General features: G+C 40.5%; 1 protein-coding gene across 1 annotated transcript; it reads right to left on the bottom strand.

The window, feature by feature from the left end:
- Positions 1-2,432: 2,432 nt before the first annotated feature.
- LOC139422473 (ELMO domain-containing protein 1-like) lies at positions 2,433-12,565 on the bottom strand. Its single transcript, XM_071173640.1, has 8 exons — positions 12,498-12,565; positions 6,696-6,841; positions 6,437-6,465; positions 6,226-6,323; positions 5,502-5,631; positions 4,793-4,926; positions 4,506-4,574; positions 2,433-2,574 (listed from the first exon to the last, which is right to left on the bottom strand). The coding sequence occupies exons 1-8, from the start codon at positions 12,512-12,514 to the stop codon at positions 2,433-2,435; spliced, it is 765 nt and encodes a 254-aa protein (XP_071029741.1). The 5' UTR covers positions 12,515-12,565.
- Between the last annotated feature and the right edge of the window lie 8,988 nt (positions 12,566-21,553).

Raw genomic sequence — 21,553 nt, 5'->3', positions numbered from 1 at the left:
TAGTCTACATTTTGTCAACAAGGAAACTGCTCTTGTGAAGTGTTCTTATCATGCATTTGACCTCAAATATACACTTCCGTTCAAAAGTTTGGGGTCACTTAGAAATGTCCTTGTTTTTGAAGGAAAAGCAAATGTTTTGTCCATTAAAATAACATCAAACTGATCAGAAACACAGTGTAGACATTGTTAATGTTGTAAATGAAAACGGCTGATTTTAAAAAAATGGAATATCTACATACTGTAGGCGTACAGAGGCCCATTATCAGCAACCATCACTCCTGTGTTCCAATGGCATGTTATGTTAGCTAATCCAAGTTTATAATTTTAGAAGGCTAACTGATCATTAGAAAACCCTTTTGCAATTATGTTAGCACAGCTGAAAACTGTTGTGCTGATTTTAAAGAAGCAAACCTGGAAACGGCTGATTTTTAATGGAATATCTACATAGGCGTACAGAGGCCCATTATCAGCAACCAGCGCTCCTGTGTTCAATGGCACGTTGTGTTAGCTAATCCAAGTTTAGCATTTTAAAAGGCTAATTGATCATTAGAAAACCCTTTTGCAATTATGTTAGCACAGCTGAAAACTGTTGTTCTAATTAAAGAAGCAATACAACTGGCCTTCTTTAGACTAGTTGAGTATCTGGAGCATCAGCATTTGTGGGTTCGATTACAGGTTCAAAATGGACAAACAATTAACTTTCTTCTGAAACTCGTCAATCTATTCTTGTTCTGAGAAATGAAGACTATTCCATGTGAGAAATTGCCAAGAAACTGAAGCTCTCGTACAACGAGACTGGCAGCTTCATTAAATAGTACCCGCAAAACACCAGTCTCAACGTCAACAGTGAAGAGGCGACTCCGGGATGCTGGCCTTCTAGGCAGAGTTCCTCTGTCCAGTGTCTGTGTTCTTTTGCCCATCTTAATCTTTTCTTTCTATTGGCCAGTCTGAGATATGGCATTTTCTTTCCAACTCTGCCTAGAAGGCCAGCATCCCGGAGTCGCCTCTTCACTGTTGACGTTAAGACTGATGTTTTGCGGGTACTATTTAATGAAGCTGCCAGTTGAGGACTTGTGAGGTATCTGTTTCTCAAAGTAGACACTCTAATGTACTTGTCCTCTTGCTCAGTTATGCACCGGGGCCTCCCACTCCTCTTTCTACTCTGGTTAGAGCCAGTTTGTGCTGTTCTGTGAAAGTAGTAGTAGTACACAGCGCTGTATGGGATCTTCAGTTTCTTGGCAATTTCTCGCATGGAATAGCCTTCATTTCTCAGAACAAGAATAGACTGACGAGTTTCAGAAGAAAGCCCTTTGTTTCTGGCTATTTTGTGCCTGCAATCGAACCCACAAATGCTGACGCTCCAGATACTCAACTAGTCTAAAGAAGGCCAGTTGTATTGCTTCTTTAATTAGAACAACAGTTTTCAGCTGTGCTAACATAATTGCAAAAGGGTTTTCTAATGATCAATTAGCCTTTTAAAATGCTAAACTTGGATTAGCTAACACAACGTGCCATTGAACACAGGAGCGCTGGTTGCTGATATTGGGCCTCTGTACGCCTATGTAGATATTCCATTAAAAATCAGCCGTTTCCAGGTACAGTAGTCATTTACAACATTAATAATGTCTACACTATATTTCAGATTAATTTGATGTTATTTTAATGAACAAAAAAAAATTGCTTTTCTTTCAAAAACAAGGACATTTCTAAGTTACCCCAAACGTTTGAACGGTAGTGTATATAAATACAATCTATATATAACAATTGATAAATATTGGACAAATTATTTAGAAAGAAACTGCCTTGCATTGCATGATTGGCTGAGATGATGGCCTCATATCCTCCTCCTCAACCGATCAATAATTGTCTGTCCGCACATGGTAACACACGTCCCTAACCCGGGCGACGCTAGGCCAATTGTGCGTCGCCCCACGGACCTCCCGGTCGTGGCCGGTTACGACAGAGCCTGGGCGCGAACCCAGGACTCTGATGGCACAGCTGGCGCTGCAGTACAGCGCCCTTAACCACTGCGCCACTCGGGAGGCCCCCTACGGTATCATATTTTAGGGAAAGATTCTACAAAAAATATGATAACCTGATATTGGGATAAAATGATATTGCAGGGGAAGATACTAGGGATTCTCACAGTATTTTATGTTTAACAAGTCGAAGGCATGCAGATCGATAGTAGTGTGAAGAAAGGGACGATGTCATGACTGATACTGTATAAGTGTGCCGTTCTGACATCAAGTTATATTTATACAGTATCAATATATCCGTCACACATGCTAGCAGATTTAACACTCAAAGACTGCATCTGAAATGGCACCCTGTTGTGCTCTGCTCAGATGTAGTACACTATATAGGGAATACGTTGCCATTTAGTAGTACACTACATAGGGCATAGGGTGCCATTTTGGGCACAATGGTTTCTACTCACAGAAGGTCTGCTGGAAGTGACTGAGGCTGGGCATCTCCGGGGCTACATTGTACAGATGGGTCTTCAGGGCTCCGCTCAACAGCAGAGAGTAGGCCAGGTCTGTGATGTTGATGCCCACGATGGCAAAGGAGTATCTAGAACAAACAGTTAAACATATAGATTTACAGGTAACTGCCAAAATAAAGGAAACACCAACATAAAGTGTCTTCATAGGGCGTTGGGCCACCATGAGCCAGAACATCTTCAATGCACCTTGGCATAGATTCTACAAGTGTCTGGAACTCTATTGGAGGGATGCGACAGCATTCTTCCAGGAGAAATATGGTGGTGGAAAACACTGTTTGTTGATGGTGGTAGAAAACGCTGTCTCAGGCGCCGCTCGAGTATCTCCCATAAGTGTTCAATCGGATTGAGATCTGGTGACTGAGACGGCCATGGCATATGGCTTACATCGTTTTCATGCTCGTCAAACCATTCAGCAACCACTCATGCCCTGTGGATGGGGGCATTGTCATCCTATGGGGTCATAGCCATGTTAGCAAAAATAATGTCATGCCCAGCATTTTTATACATGACCCTAAGAGTGATGGGAGGTTAATTGCTTAATTAACTCAGGATCCGCATGTGTGGAAGAACCTTCATTCAATATACTTTGAGTTCCTCATTTACTCAAGTGGTTTCCATTATTTTGACAGTTACCTGTACAGTATATCACCTTTTATCTGAAGGTGGAACAAAGTCCATCTTTGTAGCTGAACATACTTCCCTCTGCACTTGCTTGTTTCACACGACTTGAGTAGGGAGTAGGCACTAGCGCATATGGACTAAATGGAACTGTTTACAGTCTTACGCTTGTAATGTGGAGTCGGCTTAAGGATCTCACGGGATTTTATTGGGTGAAAATAATGAATGGTCTTGTTCAGATTTAAAATCCACAACATGGACTATTGGACTATTGTAGTGTAGACCAAATACATTTCTGTCTGTGTACTTCACACACACTGAAGCCTTGGTGCTTATCAAAGTTAAGTCAGGTTGAAGGCAGATGACTCACCCAGCAGCAGTAAAGACAGTGGCCTTTTTCAAACCCACTGACACTGGTGGCAAGATGGCACAAACAGAACTGGAACCAGGCTACAGTACTTCTGCGCTACACCAGCTAATAAAACAAGATGAGTTGTGCAAAGACCGTGCCACGATCTGGTTTCATATGACAACATCCTTTACTATCTAGAGCCTATAGCTCATTGGAATGAATGAATGGAATGCATAACAATAACAAGTGTGTACAAATAGAAATAACAATTAAAAAACGTTGCAGATGAATTGGCCAGTATGAAAGTGAAATGGTGAAATAGTACCTTGCCTCTTTGGGAATGCTACTCCGCGGTGAGAGGGATGGAGAGAATGGCAGCGGAGAAAGACTAGTGAATGTGCCCAGTGAGAGGTAGGTCAAAGCAAATGTGGCAAATAAAGCAATCAACGCTATACATAACTGCAGTCATCCAAGTGCGTACTACATATTGCAGCTATAGACTGACACAGTCTAGCCTAACCAGTTTGGTCTGATGGGAAATAGAGTTCAAGACTTCTGATAGGGATTTCCCATTTTTAAAGATTTACTCCAATCAGGTTTCAATAGTGGGGCTTTGTTATGTTGAGAGCTTGTGTGACTCCAGTGCATAATCCTATACAGTAGGTCGCGTTTCAGGCCAACTAAATTGCAGACGTTCAAGTGCCACTTCATCGACTGCACAGGCGGGCTTCCGATTGCTTTATCATTATGATGTGGCTAGATAATATGTTAAACACCTATCCAGTGCGTAGTGAAATCTGGGAGGTGTCTGCAATGTAGTCGGCCTGGAACGCGGGATGAGATGGTGAGCTGACAAACGAGCATGATGGGTACAAAATACAAATCCTACAAAAGATCTAGCAGTCATTGGTGGATCCTGGACAGATCATTCTTCATAGTGTGTTGTAAGTGGTTGAGATAAATCAAGCGCCAATCTCTATGCCATAGGTCAGGGGCGGGTCAAGGAGGGGTAAAGGGGAACGGACCCACCTGTGTTTGGGCTGCAGGGAGTCATAAAGCACCTGGAGAGCGGTGGCCTTGTCATGCTCAGCAAAATATCTATGGTAGAGGAAGATAAAACACAAGGGAAACATAAACCAGCATTGTACAGGATTGCCTCTATGTCCCTTCACATTATTACTGGTCATAACAACATGGATTATTAATCAGTCATGTACTACTGTCTGGTCCTTGTCTGCAGAGGATAACATTTGTACAGTAGAGTGAATCATATTACTCACACACAAACTCTCTCTCACACACACACACACACTCACAGAAGGTTGTGTAGACCCAGTAAACCCATTCCCCTGAAGTCGGTCTTGGGGTCATTGCCTTGGAAACCGATCTCACACCACTGCTTGGAGATCCGCCCGGTGAGTGACGAATCAGGACGCAGTGTCTTCCACAGCTACAAAAGGACAAACACAGACGTTTTAATCAGGGAGAGACTACTTACTGCTATCAGTAAATTAATCCAGATCCCGTAATCATAAAGTGCTAGGATCAAGTCCCCTCTGTCAATATATTCTTATTCATTATGATTTAAAAGGATAAACTGATCCTAGATCAGCAATCCTACTCTGAGGCGCTTTATGAATACGGCCCTGATATTCAGTACCTGGCCCTTTGAAACATAGCAAACAACAACTTTGCATTATGTCAGTGTTTGCATTATGTCATTGTTTGCATTATGTCAGTGTTTGCATTATGTCAGCAATTCAGTCACCTTACACTCTGAGCAGGGGATCCGATTATATACTGTATCTACCCGAGACTGAGTAACTAACCCCACTCTGACCCCCCAACTATAGAAAGCATAGAAACTCTACCTTTCTAGCTAGCTAGCTTTATATCAATTCCAGTAAGCACAGATGTCAGCAGCACAGGTCAGTATCTCAACACAGACATGAAATAGTTGTGACAATAATAGCACTTTATAATGCATTATAATAATGTGTTATAATCTAATACATTCCGCCTGACCTTCATCAGCATCTCCTCGTGGTCGGGGTTCTCAAAGTCGTATGGCTCCCTGCGTAGCGTCTCCACCTCCGCCACCAGGCTACGGTAGCCCACGATCTGGAACAGGCTGGCCTGGAGGGAGATGCCCAGCCTGGGGAAAGGTACAGCCATGACAAGGTTAGTCTGGAGGTGACGTACTGCTACAGGGTCATGTTCAACAGACACTAAACAGAAGATAATCAAATAAAATGGGGAGGGACTGTTCTGGTATTTCCTTATACGGAATTCTGAGACGTTAAGCTATGGTGTACCCTAATGAACGCCACCCAGTGCTTCTCCTATGGCTTAGCCTGGATGAGCCTTGGAGGCTCCTTTAGTAAACACTGTAGGGCCAGGATTCAATAGGGCAGGGCACTATAACGGTCTCTTCAAGTTCATTTGCATTTGAGATGAAGCGCAGAGTTTGCCAAAAATGAAATCGCTGAACATTTCTGGTAAAATGTATTTTAAAAGTGATTGTCGGCTGTCGGCTATAACGCACCTTGGATTAAATCCCGGCCTACTGTTAGGTGTTTCAATCCTGGTCAGTAGAATAGAGTACAAATCAATTCAAATAGTTTGGACAGGCACGTTTAGAACCTTAAAAGATTGCTTGGTGGAACTCAGTACTTTATTATAGTGGTTAATTCTGCTAGTGCCAATTACGCACAGTGATAAACAGATCCAGTGCTAAACATGATATTACTGTGGGTTAGTGTCCGCGTTGATCTTCTTCAGGGTCATGATGTTATCGATGGTTTTCTCTACACGGTCTGGGTGAGCACTGAGGGCAGACTGGCACAGCTGGAGAGGAAGGAGAGGAGGATAAGGAGGTAAGCACAATGCATCATCACAGTTCTGTATAAATCTGTAAGTAAAAAAATAATAATTTTACCCCTCAAATGTATGCCACTCACCTCGTTCTTTGAGTACCTGAGAGAGGACTCTGAATGGGAAAAACAAGAGGAGAATTTCCAATTGGTAAGTTCAAAAGGAAATGCTCACAAACCTTTTTCAAACCCAACACTTTTTTACCATTATCATAGCCTACATATGTCTCACACTAAATCAAAATCAATAAGACTAAATTACATATTAAACACATTAAACATTTAATTTCAGGCAATAAATAGGACCTGCATTAAACAATTCCTATCAGGCAATAAGTAGGCATACCAATCTTAAGGGTCCTGCGGGCCCCTGGCTTGATGTTGTAGCAAATCCGCTGCAGTTCACACCACCCCGTGACCTTCCTGATCACAAACTTTAGGCCTCGCCACAGACATTTACAGTACAGGAACACAAAGAACTGTGTCACCACCCTACAGCAAGGAGAGAGGGAGAGAGGGAAGGAGGGAAGGAGAGAAGAAGAGTGCAAGTTTTTTTGCATCTTTAATGGCACAATTCACCCTGTGTCCCCCTCACACCCCATACCCCAGCAAATTCACATTTCCCACCAGCTTAAAGTAAGGGTACTTTTTAAAATGTCTGAATCCCATAGTCTGTCACAGCTCTTCATTTGTGTTGTTGTTCAATTGATCAGTCCAACAGCTGCCCTGGCAAAAACAGACTACCTCCCTCTCCACCTCAGGCTCTGTGTGTGTGTGTGTGTGTGTGTGTGTGTGTGTGTGTGTGTGTGTGTGTGTGTGTGTGTGTGTGTGTGTGTGTGTGTGTGTGTGTGTGTGTGTGTGTGTGTGTGGTCTTTCTATCTGTCCGTCTGAGTGAGCGTGTGTCCTAATGTATGCTAGAACTACAGGACCACTGTCACTCCTTTTCCATGGAGATGAGAGACGATGACAGTGTGAGTGTATGTCCTTTTCAAGTGTGTCTGCATGTGTGTTCTACTGTACCTATTTAGCTTTCTACACTCTCTATATACACTATCTATCTCACCTGCTTTTATCATCTAAGAAATATATAAGTGAAGTCTTTTATTTCAGTCACGATCTGGAGAAAGTTATACATGCTTTCATTTCCTCACGCCTAGATTACTATAACTCTATGTACACATCTCAGTCAGAAATCCCTCCATTGTCTACAGTTAGTTCAAAATGCTGCAGCTCAACTTTTAGAACATTTGACCATATCACACCTAATAGCTTCTCTACATTACTCACCATTCCAAAGTCTAGGTTGAAGATGAAAGGGCCCCTAGACTTTGCAATGGTCCGCCAGAGGAGAAACAGACGCCTCACAAGTCCTCAACTGGTAGCTTCATTAAATAGTACCCTCAAAACACCAGTCTCAACGTCAACAGTGAAGAGGCGACTCTGGGATGCTGGCCTTCTAGGCAGAGTTGCAAAGAATAAGCCATATCTCAGACTGGCCAATAAAAATAAAAGATTAAGTTGGGCAAAAGAACACAGACACTGGACAGAGGAACTCTTTTGACCCTCTCCACTGAGGTCCTGTTGATGTGGATCAGCAAACTTGATGATGAACTTGAAGTTGTGCATGGCCACACAGTCATGGGTGAACAGGGTGTACAGGAGAGGGCTAAGCACACATCCCTGGGAGGTCTCGTTTTGAGGGTTAGTGTGGCAGAGGTGTTGTTGCCTACTCCACCTGGTGTCGGCCCATAAGGAAGTCCAGGATCCAGTCGCAGAGGGAAGTGTTCAGTCTCAGGGTCCCAAGCTTGGTGACGAGCTTGAAGGGCACTATGGTGTTGAACACAGCGGCATAGCCATACATTCGTTGGTGGGTGGGAAGCAGCTAACTTCCTGCAATTTTACACATTTGAGAGGCTGAGAGAAAATGTGCAGTTTTATTAGGGTGTTACGTGACGTGAAAAACAATGGCAGCTAAGTGAGAGTTCTACAAAAAACAGCAGTGATCAAATCAATTTTCACTAAATGTCAATGTAGTCATCAAAATGGATAATAAATAATTTAAAGACATGAATGTGGAACTGCTTCTTAACACAGCGCGCATCCAACCCGGAAGCCAGCCGCACCAATGTGTCGGAGGCTACACCGTGCACCTGGCAACCTTGGCTAGCGCGCACTGCGCCCGGCCCACCACAGGAGTCGCTGGTGCGCGATGAGACAAGGAGATCCCTACAATCCCTCCCTAACCCGGACGACGCTAGGCCAATTGTGCGTCGCCCCACGGACCTCCCGGTCGCGGCCGGTTACGACAGAGCCAGGGCGCGAACCCAGGGACTCTGATGGCACAGCTGGCGCTGCAGTACAGCGCCCTTAACCACTGCGCCACCCGGGAGGCCCTGAGGGTGTTTTACGGTCATCAGACATCCTTGGACTGAAATATAAGGTAAAAAGTGTTTCCTTTGCTGCTGTCATTCAAATGTTTTCAGAGACATGAAAAAAAAACAGGTTACAAAGTAGAGCTTCATAGCTACATTTTGGTGTATGGTTCGTCAGGGATTGGTCTAAATTCACGTGTCCCCACCCGTTTTCATGATGAGATGCTAGTTAGCTGTGTGAGGGGCTGTTTGTTGGCTTAACGCCGTTCACTGAGGTATTGTGCCAGCTGCGAATTTTGTGAGTGATTTTATTATTTGAATTGTAATCTACCAGAATTCAGTGGCTGAAGCCCTACATAAAAACATAGCTAAATACCAGTGAATTGAAAATGTGTCCCGTCTATCTTGCTGTGCAGGTGGCTAGCAGGCTGCACTGCAGTTCATCCTCCCATCACTAGAGTAACTATTCAACACCAAATGTAACATTACAATGTAAACCAACTCAGGTGTAGGTCTACCTTAGAAGTAAGCTATGTTATCAAACTAGTAGCGTAGCCTTCTGTGTTACAGTTCAGACTAATTGAGAAATGTGTGTCTGAGTTAGGCTGTGTGTGTGCATTTTAAAATGCATATAGGTGGCCTAATAATGTTTCATGTAATCTCCTCCCCTTTTTTGTGTCTAAAATGTCACATATCTTTCACATATACACAAATATGCATGCAGGCACACCCACATTCACACATACACTTCACAGACAAGACGGTCAGTTTTGTGCTGCAAATGTAACTTTTTTTAAAGTTTGTTTGATGTGTCTAGCTTAAAAGGTGTATGAGCAGAACCGTAAAGAAATATCCCATTGAAGTAAATGGAACATTGTAATTCACCAACTAATTTGCATAATTCATATTTTATTTGGTATTAATTTATTCAATTGTTACAACCTCTCAGTTCTGCATAAAACATCAATATACAGTATGTTAACAAAATGCTAATAGGTGCCACCTTACTTTAAATTAATGGGCTTAACATTCTGTAATAGCAATTAGCCATATTAAGTATCTAGTTTGCATAAATAAGTATAAAAAGTAGCATTCTAATTTCAGAAATTGCTTCAAATTATTACCAACTCTCAGTTTTGCATAAAGCATTATGATTTGCTAATAATATGACCACCCTACCTGAAATTATTGGTCATAAATTACTGTAATTATGTATTCCGTGCTGCCTCATTTTCATATTAAGTGCAACTTTTGCATAATAATGCTTTTCATAAATGTTACTTTCAATAGAATCATCTACATCAGCCTGGAAAATGTCAAAACAATATGACCACCCTATCTTGGACAAAACGTTTTGAATTTAAGAATCTAGACAGGTGATTTGGTGCCATTATTGACTAGGGATTAACATTGACCAGTCCGTGACCTTTTTCAATCACTTGAAAATAAAATATCTCAACAATGGTAAGTCATATCCTCATGAAATAAAGTGTTATGTGCTCCTGTAAAGCTTCTCTATAAAATGGAATACAAAATATTACACCAGAACCGCAGTTTCATTTTGACCCCTAACACCCAATTCAATTGTTATACTTCACTAAAAGTAAAGATACAGTATGTCTATTCTCCTATACCTGGCCAACCCGGTCTCAGGGCAATTTGTAGGATTTGGTATGTAAATTTGTTCCCTCCATTTAGTGTGATATATTACGTTAGGTTACATTGTTAATGGAATAGCGGTCATACAATATCACACGAGTTAGAGGATGTGTAGTATCATATTTCTTACCCGGTCATACAATATAATACAAATTGGATGATTTCATTTATCTGACACCAGGTTGCGTTGTAACAACAAAGGACAATTATGGGGAGAATTTACGTTGGTAGTTAGGAGAACTAACAACAAAGGTTAAGAGAATTTACATAGCAGGTTAGGTGAATTTGGTTAACCCTTACATTCGTGGAAATGTGCCTATATGTACAGGGCCAAATGTAAATGTTTCAAACAGAAGAACTATACAAAGCATATGCATGACCATGGTAGCAATTGAAAGAGAACACTTTGGAGATTATGGGGAAATAATTAGACCAAATGTGAGAACACAACTGTGTCAGGCAGAGTTGCAAAGAAAAAGACAGTTCTCAAAAGCCATTTCTCAGACTGGCCAATAAAAATATTAAGATGGGCAAAAGAACACAGACACTGGACAGAGGAACTCTGCCTAGAAAGCCAGCATCCCGGAGTTGCCTCTTCACTGTTGACGTTGAGACTGGTGTTTTGCGGGTACTATTTAATGAAGCTGCCAGTTGAGGACTTGTGAGGCATCTGTTTCTCAAAGTAGAAACTCTAATGTACTTATCCTCTTGCTCAGTTGTGCACCGGGGCCTCCCACTTCTCTTTCTATTTTGGTAGAGTAGTACACAGCGTTGTATGAGATCTTAAGTTTCTTGGCAATTTCTCACATGGAATAGCCTTCGTTTCTCAGAACAAGAATAGACTGATGAGTTTCAGAAGGTATTTGTTCCTGGCCATTTTGAGCCTGTATTCGAACCCACAAATGCTGATGCTCCAGATACTCAACTAGTCTAAAGGACATTTTTATTGCTTCTTTAATCAGAACAACAGTTCTCAGCTGTGCTAACATAATTGCAAAAGGGTTTTCTAATGATCAATTAGCCTTTTAAAATGATAAACTTGGATTAGCTAACACAACGTGCCATTAGAACACAGGAGTGATGGTTGATGATAATGGGCCTCTGTACGCCTATGTAGATATTCCATAAATAATCAGACTTTTCCACCTACAATAGTAATTTACAACATTAACAATGTCTACACTGTATTTTTGATCAATTTGATGTTATTTTAATGGACAAAAAAATTGCTTTTCTTTCAAAAACAAGGACATTTCTAAGTGACCCCAAACTTTTGAGCGGTAGTGTATATACTAGGCGGTGTCAGAGGAAGGCCCCAAAAATTGTCAAAGAATCCAGACACCCAAGCCATAGACTGCTCTCTCTGCTACCGCACGGCAAGCGATACCAGTACGCCAAGTCTAGAACTGCTGAACAATTAATTAAATGGCCACCAGGACTATTTACATTTATTTTTACACTGCTGCTACTCGCTGTTTTATTATCTATTCATGGTCACTTTACAATTTACCTTGACTAACCTGTACCTCCTCACGTTGACTCGGTACTGTATTGTTATGTAATTTTCTTGTGTTCCTTTTTTCCTTCTTTTTTTCCCTTTAGTTTCTTTAGTAAATATTTTATTAACTCAATTTCTTGAACTGCATTTTGGTTAAGGGCTTGTAAGTAATCATTTCACAGTAAGGTCTACCTACACCTATTGCATTCGGCGCATGACAAATACAATTTGATTTGTATGGCTCTGAGGCCAGGCTGACCTGACTGATTTGGCTTAGCTGTCCTTTTAGCACCACACACACTCACACTGACAAGGGCAGCTTGTCTCATAGAAAGGGCGATCTACTTAATGTGGTGTAAATGTAATTGGGTTTGTTAGTCTTTTTAAATGTAAGATGCTTATCAATTGCTTCTAATCCATAGTCTTTATGCAAATTTGTACACTTGGAGGACTTCAAGGACCATTTGAGCTATAGCCTAAATTTCACATGAGTGAGAGCAAACAACATTTTTGGCTTCGCCAACGTGAGTTGACAGGCAAGGCCTCATTAAAAGAAGTTCTGATAATCCCTAAAAACAAATGAAAACATCCCTTGCAGAAAGAGCCTGTATTTGCCTACCTCAAAAAATGTTTCATTTTGATGGTTTTACCTCGTTCCTCTTCTACTCTTTAGAATTGACTCACCGCCAGTGACACAATGTATTCCTGTACAAAAAACAAGCGGGAAGGGGGAAAACATAATTTTACATTGTTGATACGAAACATAGGCCTACACGGTTTAATATCTGTTGAATGGCTCGTCTAATTTTTGTCGGGACAATTTCCATGGTGCTGCTGTGCTGTCAGAATATATAGGCTATAGATAAATACATTGCTGTGAGAAATGTAAACCACATTGAATCGATATAGCCTTAACCTACCAGTTCTTCAGGCTTGGCTTCCTGCAATATGCTGGAATTAACATTATTAATCTCATTATAATGCAAATAAATCACACAGTTGTGTTGTTTGGTACAGCTTTATGTCTCGAAGCTAATAATCAGCACCCAATCACATCATGCATAATCCGAGCTCTGGAGTAACAAAAATCAATCGCGCTTCCTGAAAAGGAACATGCACATATTTACAAATGGATCAATAATAAGCACTCACAGGCAAGAAAAGGGAATGAGAGTAGGCGGCCAAAGACGCAATAGATTCCCGCAGGTAGCAGCTGCGCTTTTGTGGTGCGGTTGTCCTCTTCACTCGATAGCATGTACCTGTTCTTCCTCCATGATGATCGCATCACTGAGGGGATGAGGAGACCGAGCGATAGAAAAGCATAACAATGCAGAGTCTCTGCTGCCGCCCGGTGGCGGAGAAGGGGACAGCCCAGTCCTAGCCTCGCGCGCCAGACACAGACCTTCGCGCTGAAACCTGGTCTCGGGGCATTTCGTATTATTCTGTATCTAAATCGAGACGCTTAATTTAATATGGTATGATATGTTACGTTTCGTGTATATATTAATTTATGGATGTCCATCACCCATTTCGTATGATACAGTTGAAGTCGGAAGTTTACATACACTTAGGTTGGAGTCATTAAAACTCGTTTTTCAACCACTCCACACATTTCTTGTTAATGAACTATAGTTTTGGCAAGTCAGTTAGGACATCTACTTTGTGCATGACACAAGTAATGTTTCAAACAATTGTTTACAGACAGATTATTTCACTTATAACTCACTGCATCACAATTCCAGTGTGTCAGAAGTTTGCATACACTAAATTGACTGTGCCATTAAACAGCTTGGAAAATTCCAGACAATGATGTCATGGCTTTAAAAGCTTCTGATAGGCTAATTGACATAATTTGAGTCAATTGGAGGTGTACCTGTGGATGTATTTCAAGGCCTACCGTCAAACTCAGTGCCTCTTTGCTTGACATCATGGGAAAATCGAAAGAAATCAGCCAAGACCTCAGAAAAAACATTGTAGACTTCCACAAGTCTGGTTCATCCTTGAGAGCAATTTCCAAATGCCTGAAGGTACCACATTAATCTGTACAATGAATAGTATGCAAGTCTAAACACAATGGGACCACGCAGCCTCCATAACGCTCAGGAAGTAGATGCGTTCTGTCTCCTAGAGATGAACGTACTTTGGTGCGAAAAGTGCAAATCGATCCCAGAACTATAGCAAATGACCTTGTGAAGGTGCTGGAGGAAACAAGTACAAAAGTATCTATATCCACAGTAAAATGAGTCCTATATCGACATAACCTGATAGGCCGCTCAGCAAGGAAGAAGCCACTGCTCCAAAACCGCCATAAAAAAGACAGATTACGGTTTGTAACTGCACATGGGGATATCATACATCATACTTTTGGGATAAATGTCCTCTGGTCTGATGAAACAAAAATAGAAATGTTTGGCCATAATGACCACCGTTATGTTAGGAGGAAAAATGGTGAAGGCTGCAAGCCATTGAACACCATCCCAACTGTGAAGCACGAGGGTGTGCACACTGCAGGATGGACTGGTGCACACAAAATAGATGGCTTCATGAGAAAGGAAAATTATGTGGATATATTGAAGCAACATCTCAAGACATCAGCCAGGAAGTTAAAGCTTGATAGCAAATGGGTCTTCCAAGTGGACTATGACCCCAAGCATACTTCAAAGTTGTGAAAAATGGCTTAAGGACAACAAAGTCAAAGTAATGGAGTGGCCATCACAAAGCCCTGACCTCAATCCCATAGAAAATTTGTGGGCAGAACTGAGCAAGTGTGTGCGAGCAAGGAGGCCAACAAACCTGACTCAGTTACAACAGCTCTGTCAGGGGGAATGGGCCAAAATTCACCCAACTTATTGTGGGAAGCTTGTGGAAGGCTACCCGAAACGTTTGACCCAGGTTAAACAATTTAAAGGCCATGCTACCAAATACTAATTGAATGTATGTAAACTTCTGACCCACTGAGAATGTGATGAAAGAAATAAAAGCTGAAATTAATCATTCTAAAGTGGTGATCCTAACTGACCCAAGACAGGGAATTTTTACTAGGATTAAATGTCAGGAATTGTGAAAACTGAGTTTAAATGTATTTGGCTAAGGTGTATGTAAACTTCCGACTTCAACTGTATGTTACAAATTACAAGTTGCATTGTATGTTACGAATTTGCAAAAGGTACAACATGTTACGCATTTTCAAAATGTACAATATGTTACGAATTTGCTAAATATACAATATGTTATGGATGTGCAAAATGTATGAATTGTTACGAATTCTAGCTAGGTTGCAATGCAGCTAGCTGGCTAACATTAGCTAGGATAGGGGTTAGGGTTAAGTTTAAGAGTTAGGTTAAATGGTAAGGGGAAGTGTTAGCTAACATGCTAAGTAGTAGAAAAGTAGCTCAAGGTAGTAATTAGCTGAAAAGTGGCTAATTAGCTCAAATGCTAATGTGGTCCGTGATGAGATTCGAACTTGCAACCTTTGGGTTGCTAGTCATTTGCGTCTACCCATCCATCCCGACCAACCACCCTTTTTTTAGAGTAACCATCTGTCTTGTGCAACCCCACCAAATTTAATATATCATACTAATTTCAGTTTCCGTGTATACTTTTAATATATTATGTCTACTCTATGAGACCAGGCTGCGCCAAAACAAAATGGGATTTGAGAGGTCACAAACTCATCAGACACAAAGAGATGAACACCTAAATTATACAATGAATTATATTGTCATGTTTGTTTTGTGTCGCCTAGGATAGGCCTAGGCTACTTGGAAAAGTGCAGTCTGTCAGGCTATATCATATGCTGTCTGGACATTCCGATTGTCAATCATAACATCAAAGGTTTTCTCCCGAGGTAAAATTTGTTTTATACTGGACATTCAGTGGCTATTTGGTTTTCTCTTGTCAATAGCTATTTAACCAAGCATGCCATGACCATCCACTTTAAAAAATAATAAATACAAATAAGATTTAGGATTTCAATTTTCAATAGCTTACACAGAGCATGCCATGACTATGTAAATGGTTCAGTGCATTCGGAAAGTATTGTCACGACTCATACCGAAGGTGGCTCCCCTTCCTGTTCGGGTGGTGCTCGGCGGTCGGCTCTGAATCACGGGAGGCTGGAGAAAAAGCCATGTTTTTTTTAATCGTTTTTTTTAAGAAAAAAAACTTTTCCGACTTTCAATCGCAATAGCTTTTAAACAAAACTTGTCATGACTATGAAAATGATATATTCTTAATCAGGAGAGGATGTAGAGAAATCCATGGCTTAGAACATTTTTGTATTTGTAATAAATATAAATCCTAATAAAAATGTAAAAATTCAATCTTCAATAGCTTTTAAACAAAGCATGCCATGACTATGAAAGGGAATGATAGAGAAACATTCATGGCTTTTTTTTGTTAAAATGTAGATGTATTTTTTGTGAGTGAGGGGCTTTCAATCTTCAATAGCTCTTACACAAGACGTGCCATGATTATGAAAATTATACTGAATATTCTGAATAAGGGGGATGGAGAAAATCCATTGCTTTTTTTGTTGTGGTAGAATTTTGATTTGTTTCTCATCCTGCTTTCAATCTTCAATAGCGCTTACACAAAGCGTGCCATGACTATCAAACTGATATATTTTGAATCAGGGGATGATGGAGAAAAATCCACAGCTTTTTTTGTGGTTGATTTAGGCTGCAACAAACAACACAACTGTGTGAGCATGAGTGTTTGCTTACATGACATAAATATTTTGGGTTATTTTTAATGCTGCGAACGTGTGACTGTTTTTTTGTGGTTAGCGTGGCCTGGTATGAAAATATTTTAATAGATTCCCAGGCTCACACAATAGATATGACAGATTTACATGGACACACTTCAACCCCTTGACACACTAGTCCCCTCCTGCAAAACAGTTACTGTTGAATCATGGCTGATGTAATCCTCATCCACTACTTGTCAGAATGATTTTTAACAGAAGTAATGATTGTGTTAGCACTGTAAGTGAGGACTTCATTTTATCTTTCCTTTATAACCAGCAATTCTTTGACACTTCACATCATTTTGAAATTAAACTGTAATATCATAGACTGAGGGACCCAATACATTCAGTGGCTTCAGAAAGTATTCACACCCCTTGACTTTTTCCACATTTTGATGTGTTACAACCTGAATTTAAAATGGATTAGATTGAGATTTTGTCACTGACCTACAAACAATACCCCATAATGTCAAAGTAATTAATAAAAAATGAAAAGCTGAAATGTCAATACGTATTCAACCCCTTTTGTTACGGCAAGCCTAAATAAGTTCAGGAGTAAGAATTTGCTTAACAAGTTACATAAGTTACATGGACTCACTCTGTGTGCAATAATAGTGTTTAACATGATTTTTAAATGACAACAACATCATCTCTGTACATACAATTATCTGTAAGGTCAATCAGTCAAGCAGTGAATTACAAACACAGATTTGACAACAAAGACCAGGGAGGTTTTCCAATTAAGTGATAATGCCCACAATATATCCTCCAAAAACGGCTTCAAGGGCATTATTACTTTTATACAATGCGTTTCCAACATATTCAAATAATGATTGACATATTTTCATTCAAAATGTTATTTGGATTAATTTATTCATACTATTTCACAAGATATAGTCCTGACACAAATCTAGGGTTGCTAGAGTTGTTCTGTCTTTTTGTTCTGTATCTATGGACGCAACCCAGTCATTTGTTCTAAATGGTCCATTGCCATACTGGCTGGCAACATTCTTATCCCTTGCATGTTAGCTAGCCAACTACGGCTAACTTACAGTCACGTCAAAAAGTGCAGCCAGAATAACAGCAAAGTAGCTGCATTTGTTTAAGCTGTTTTCTAGTGACATTTATTTGGATACATCCATAACAAGCGATTTTGCCTGACATAGAAAATGTGCTTACTCGTCAGGACACCTGTTCAGAGGAGCTAGCTAGCAACACAGCTACAGTCACACAATAACTTCAAACTGAAGCTGGAAAGACTGCAAATAAGCTGTGTTTATTTTTTTACCTTTTTTCAGTTTACCTTTTTTTGTATTTATCCATAAAAATGATGCCAGCGTGACTGTAAGTTAGCCGTAGTTGGCTAGCTAACATGCAAGGGATAAGAATGTTGCCAGCCAGTATGGCAATGGAACATTTAGAACAAATGACTGGGTTGCGTCCATAGATAAGCAAGGAGGATACAAATCTCTGCTGTTGAAAACTAAATGTTAGTCTAAAAGAAATGTGAGAATGTCTAGATGCTTTTATAGTGTAGATCAAGTTCATAAATTGCTTGGCTGGGCTCATGAAACAATGGATTGCTCAGTCAGATGGAACAGAGTAAATAGGCAATTTAACGTCATAGACACCTGCTGGAATGCAGTTTTAACTAATCAGTATTCAGGATTAAACCCATCTGTTGTATAATCCTCGCAAAGAAGGTCACCTATTGGTAGATTGGTAAAAGAAAAAGCAGACATTGAAAATCAAATCAGACTTTATTTACCACATGCGCCGAATAGAACAAGTGCAGACTTTACCGTGAAATGCTTACTTACAAGCCCCTAACCAACAGTGCAGTTCAAGAAGAAAATATTCACCAAGTAGGCTAAAATAAAAAGTAATAATAAAAAGTAACACAATAAGGACAATAACGAGGCCATATACAGCGGGCTCTGGTGCCGAGTCAGTGTGCAGAGGTACAGGCTAGTTGAGGTAATCTGTACATGTAGGTGGGGACAAAGTGATTATGCATAGATAATTAACAGTGAATAGCAGCAGTGTACAAGTGTGGGTAAATATAAATTGTCCGGTGGTGATTTTTATTAATTGTTCAACAGTCTAATGGCTTGGGGGTAGAAGCTGTTGAGGAGCCTTTTAGTCCTAGACTTGGCGCTCCGGCACCGCTTGCCATGCGGTAGCAGAGAAAATAGTCTATAACTTGGGTGACTGGAGTCTCTGCCAATTTTATGGTTGTCCTGGATGGCAGGAAGCTTGGCCCCAGTGATGTACTGGGCCGTTCTCACTACCCTCTGTAGTTGCCATGCCGAGCAGTTGCCATACCAGGCGGTGATACAACCGGTCAGGATGCTCTTGATGGTACAGCTGTAGAACCTTTTGAGGATCTGGGGACCCATGCCAAATCTTTTCAGTCTCCTAAGGGGAAAAAGGTTTTGTCATGCTCTCTTCACGACTGTCTTGGTATGTTTGGACCATGATAGTTCTTTGGTGATGTGGACACCAAGGAACTTGAAACTCTCAACCCACTCCGCTACAGCTCCGTCGATGTTAATGGGGGCCAGTTCGGCCCACCTTTTCCTGTAGTCCACTATCAGCTCCTTTGTCTTGCTCACATTGAGGGAGAGGTTGTTGTCCTGGCACCACACTGCCAGTTTTCTGACCTCCTCCCTATAAGCCACACGTTGTCAGTGATCAGGCCAACCACTGTTGTGTCGTCAGCAAACTTAATGATGGTGTTGGAGTTCTGTTTGGCCACGCAGTCGTGGGTGAACAGGAAATTCTTGGATGGGACTAAGTACACACCCCTGAGGGGCCCCAGTGTTAAGGATCAGCGTGGCAGACGTGTTGTTGCCTACTCTTACCACCTGGGGCCGCTTTGAGCATGGTGAAGTTATTCATTACACTTTGGATGGTGTATAAATACATCCAGTCATTACAAAGATACAGGTGTCCTTACTCAGTTGCCGGAGAGGAAGTAAACCGCTCAGGGATTTCACTATGAGGCCAATTGTGACTTTACAACAGTTGCAGGTTTTAATGGCTGTAATAGGGCAAAACTGAGGATGGATCAACAACATTGTAGTTATCAATAGGGAGATCTTTTTTTAAAGCCATATTCTTGTTTTCTCTCAGCACAGGAGAGGTACTGTCTCACTCAGTCAAACACATACTTTTCCCCGTGCTCTAGTTCTAAATGCTGATTTGCAGGTGGACTTAATCACATGTGGTGTTGCAGCCAGAGTGAATGGGTCCGTCCATTAATCACCCTCCTCCTCCCACCCCAACAACCTGCAATGTAACACTTTAATGTAGCACTCAAGTCTCATTTTCACCTCATTTAACTGATTTACTTAACAAAAGGCACATCTCAATAGGTGGTCCAGGTAAGTCATTATATAACACAAGCTTTCCTCTTCTGTTCTCTACTGCTCCTCTATTGTTCCTCAAGCAAGGGGGAAACTGATGACATCACAACTTCCCATCAGACCAACTCCCTGAATGGCCTGATCCTTGAACTTTGCTGTTGTCTAAAAACATATATATTGTTTTACACTTTAGTGTGTGTACTCTACTGTATGTATACTTGGGATATTGCTTTTTAACAGTAAAAGTTTAAGCCTGAAAGAGACAATCCCTAAAGCAATTGGTTATTTTTATATATTTATATATATATAAACAACATAAAATATGTGAATTGTTCTCCATCCGCCCTTGATTCAGAATATATAATTTTCATAGTCATGGCACACTTAGTGTAAGAGCTATTGAAAATTGAAACCCCCCCAAAAAGTAAAATAATTAAACTATACAAAAGCTGTGTATTTTCTCCACCCTCCCGATTCAGAATATATCATTTGCATAGTCATGGCACACTTTTTGTATGAGCTATTGAAGATTGAAATCCCAAATCATATTTTCAACAACAAAAAGGTGTGGATTGTTCTCTATCCACCCGATTCAGAATATACCCCGTTTATAGCTATAGCATGCTTGGTTCAATCACTTATCGCTGAAACCTAATATCCAATATAAAACACTTGACCTATGCCTATATTTAGCATTTTATAGGCTAAAAGTACTCAAAATAAAATTTTAAAAATCTTGATAAAAAATGACTCAAGTTAAAGTGAGTCACCCAGTAAATGATCACTTTAAGTAAAAAAGTATTTGGATTTAAATATACAAAAGTAAATGGAATTTCTAAAATGTACTTAAGTATCAGAAGGAAAAGTATAAATAATTTAAAGTTCCTTATGTTAAGCAAACCAGACGGCACAAATGTATTTTTATTGACGGATTGCCAGGGGCGTACTCCAACACTTTTATAATTTACAAACGCATTTGTATTTAGTGAGTCCGCCAGATCAGAGGCAATAGAGATGACCAGGGATGTTCTCTTGATAAGTGTGTGAATTGGACCATTTTCCTGTCAAAATGTAACAACTACATTTGGGTGTCAGGGAAAATGTATGGAGTAAAAAGTACATAATTTTCTATTGGAATGTAGTCAAGTAAAATTAGGTAAAAATATAAATAGTAAAGTTCAGATAGCCCAAAAAACTTATTTTTTACTAAAGTACTTTACATCACTGCTAACATGCAGCCTTTGTCCTTATCTTGTCCAAATTCTAATTGTGCACACATTTTTTGTCAATAAATCCATATTTTACAACAATATCTGTAAATTAATTTGAATACAGGGAAGCACCAGCTAATCTGTTCACAATGTGGACAGATTAGACACATTTTACCATGTGTAGATGCAACGGCTATAATGTGGCCATAATCAGAATGTGGATAGGATCAGAAACACGGTATGCATGTTAGCACCACGTATAAATGAGGCATGAGTGGCAATATAAGATAATAGGGGCCATTTATAAGGCTATATTTACCTCTTGGGTGCTTGAGCACGCACCTTAAGG

This window comes from Oncorhynchus clarkii, chromosome 12 (assembly GCF_045791955.1).
Source record: "Oncorhynchus clarkii lewisi isolate Uvic-CL-2024 chromosome 12, UVic_Ocla_1.0, whole genome shotgun sequence".
Lineage (NCBI taxonomy): Eukaryota > Metazoa > Chordata > Actinopteri > Salmoniformes > Salmonidae > Oncorhynchus > Oncorhynchus clarkii.
This window is presented reverse-complemented; position numbering and strand designations above follow the sequence as displayed.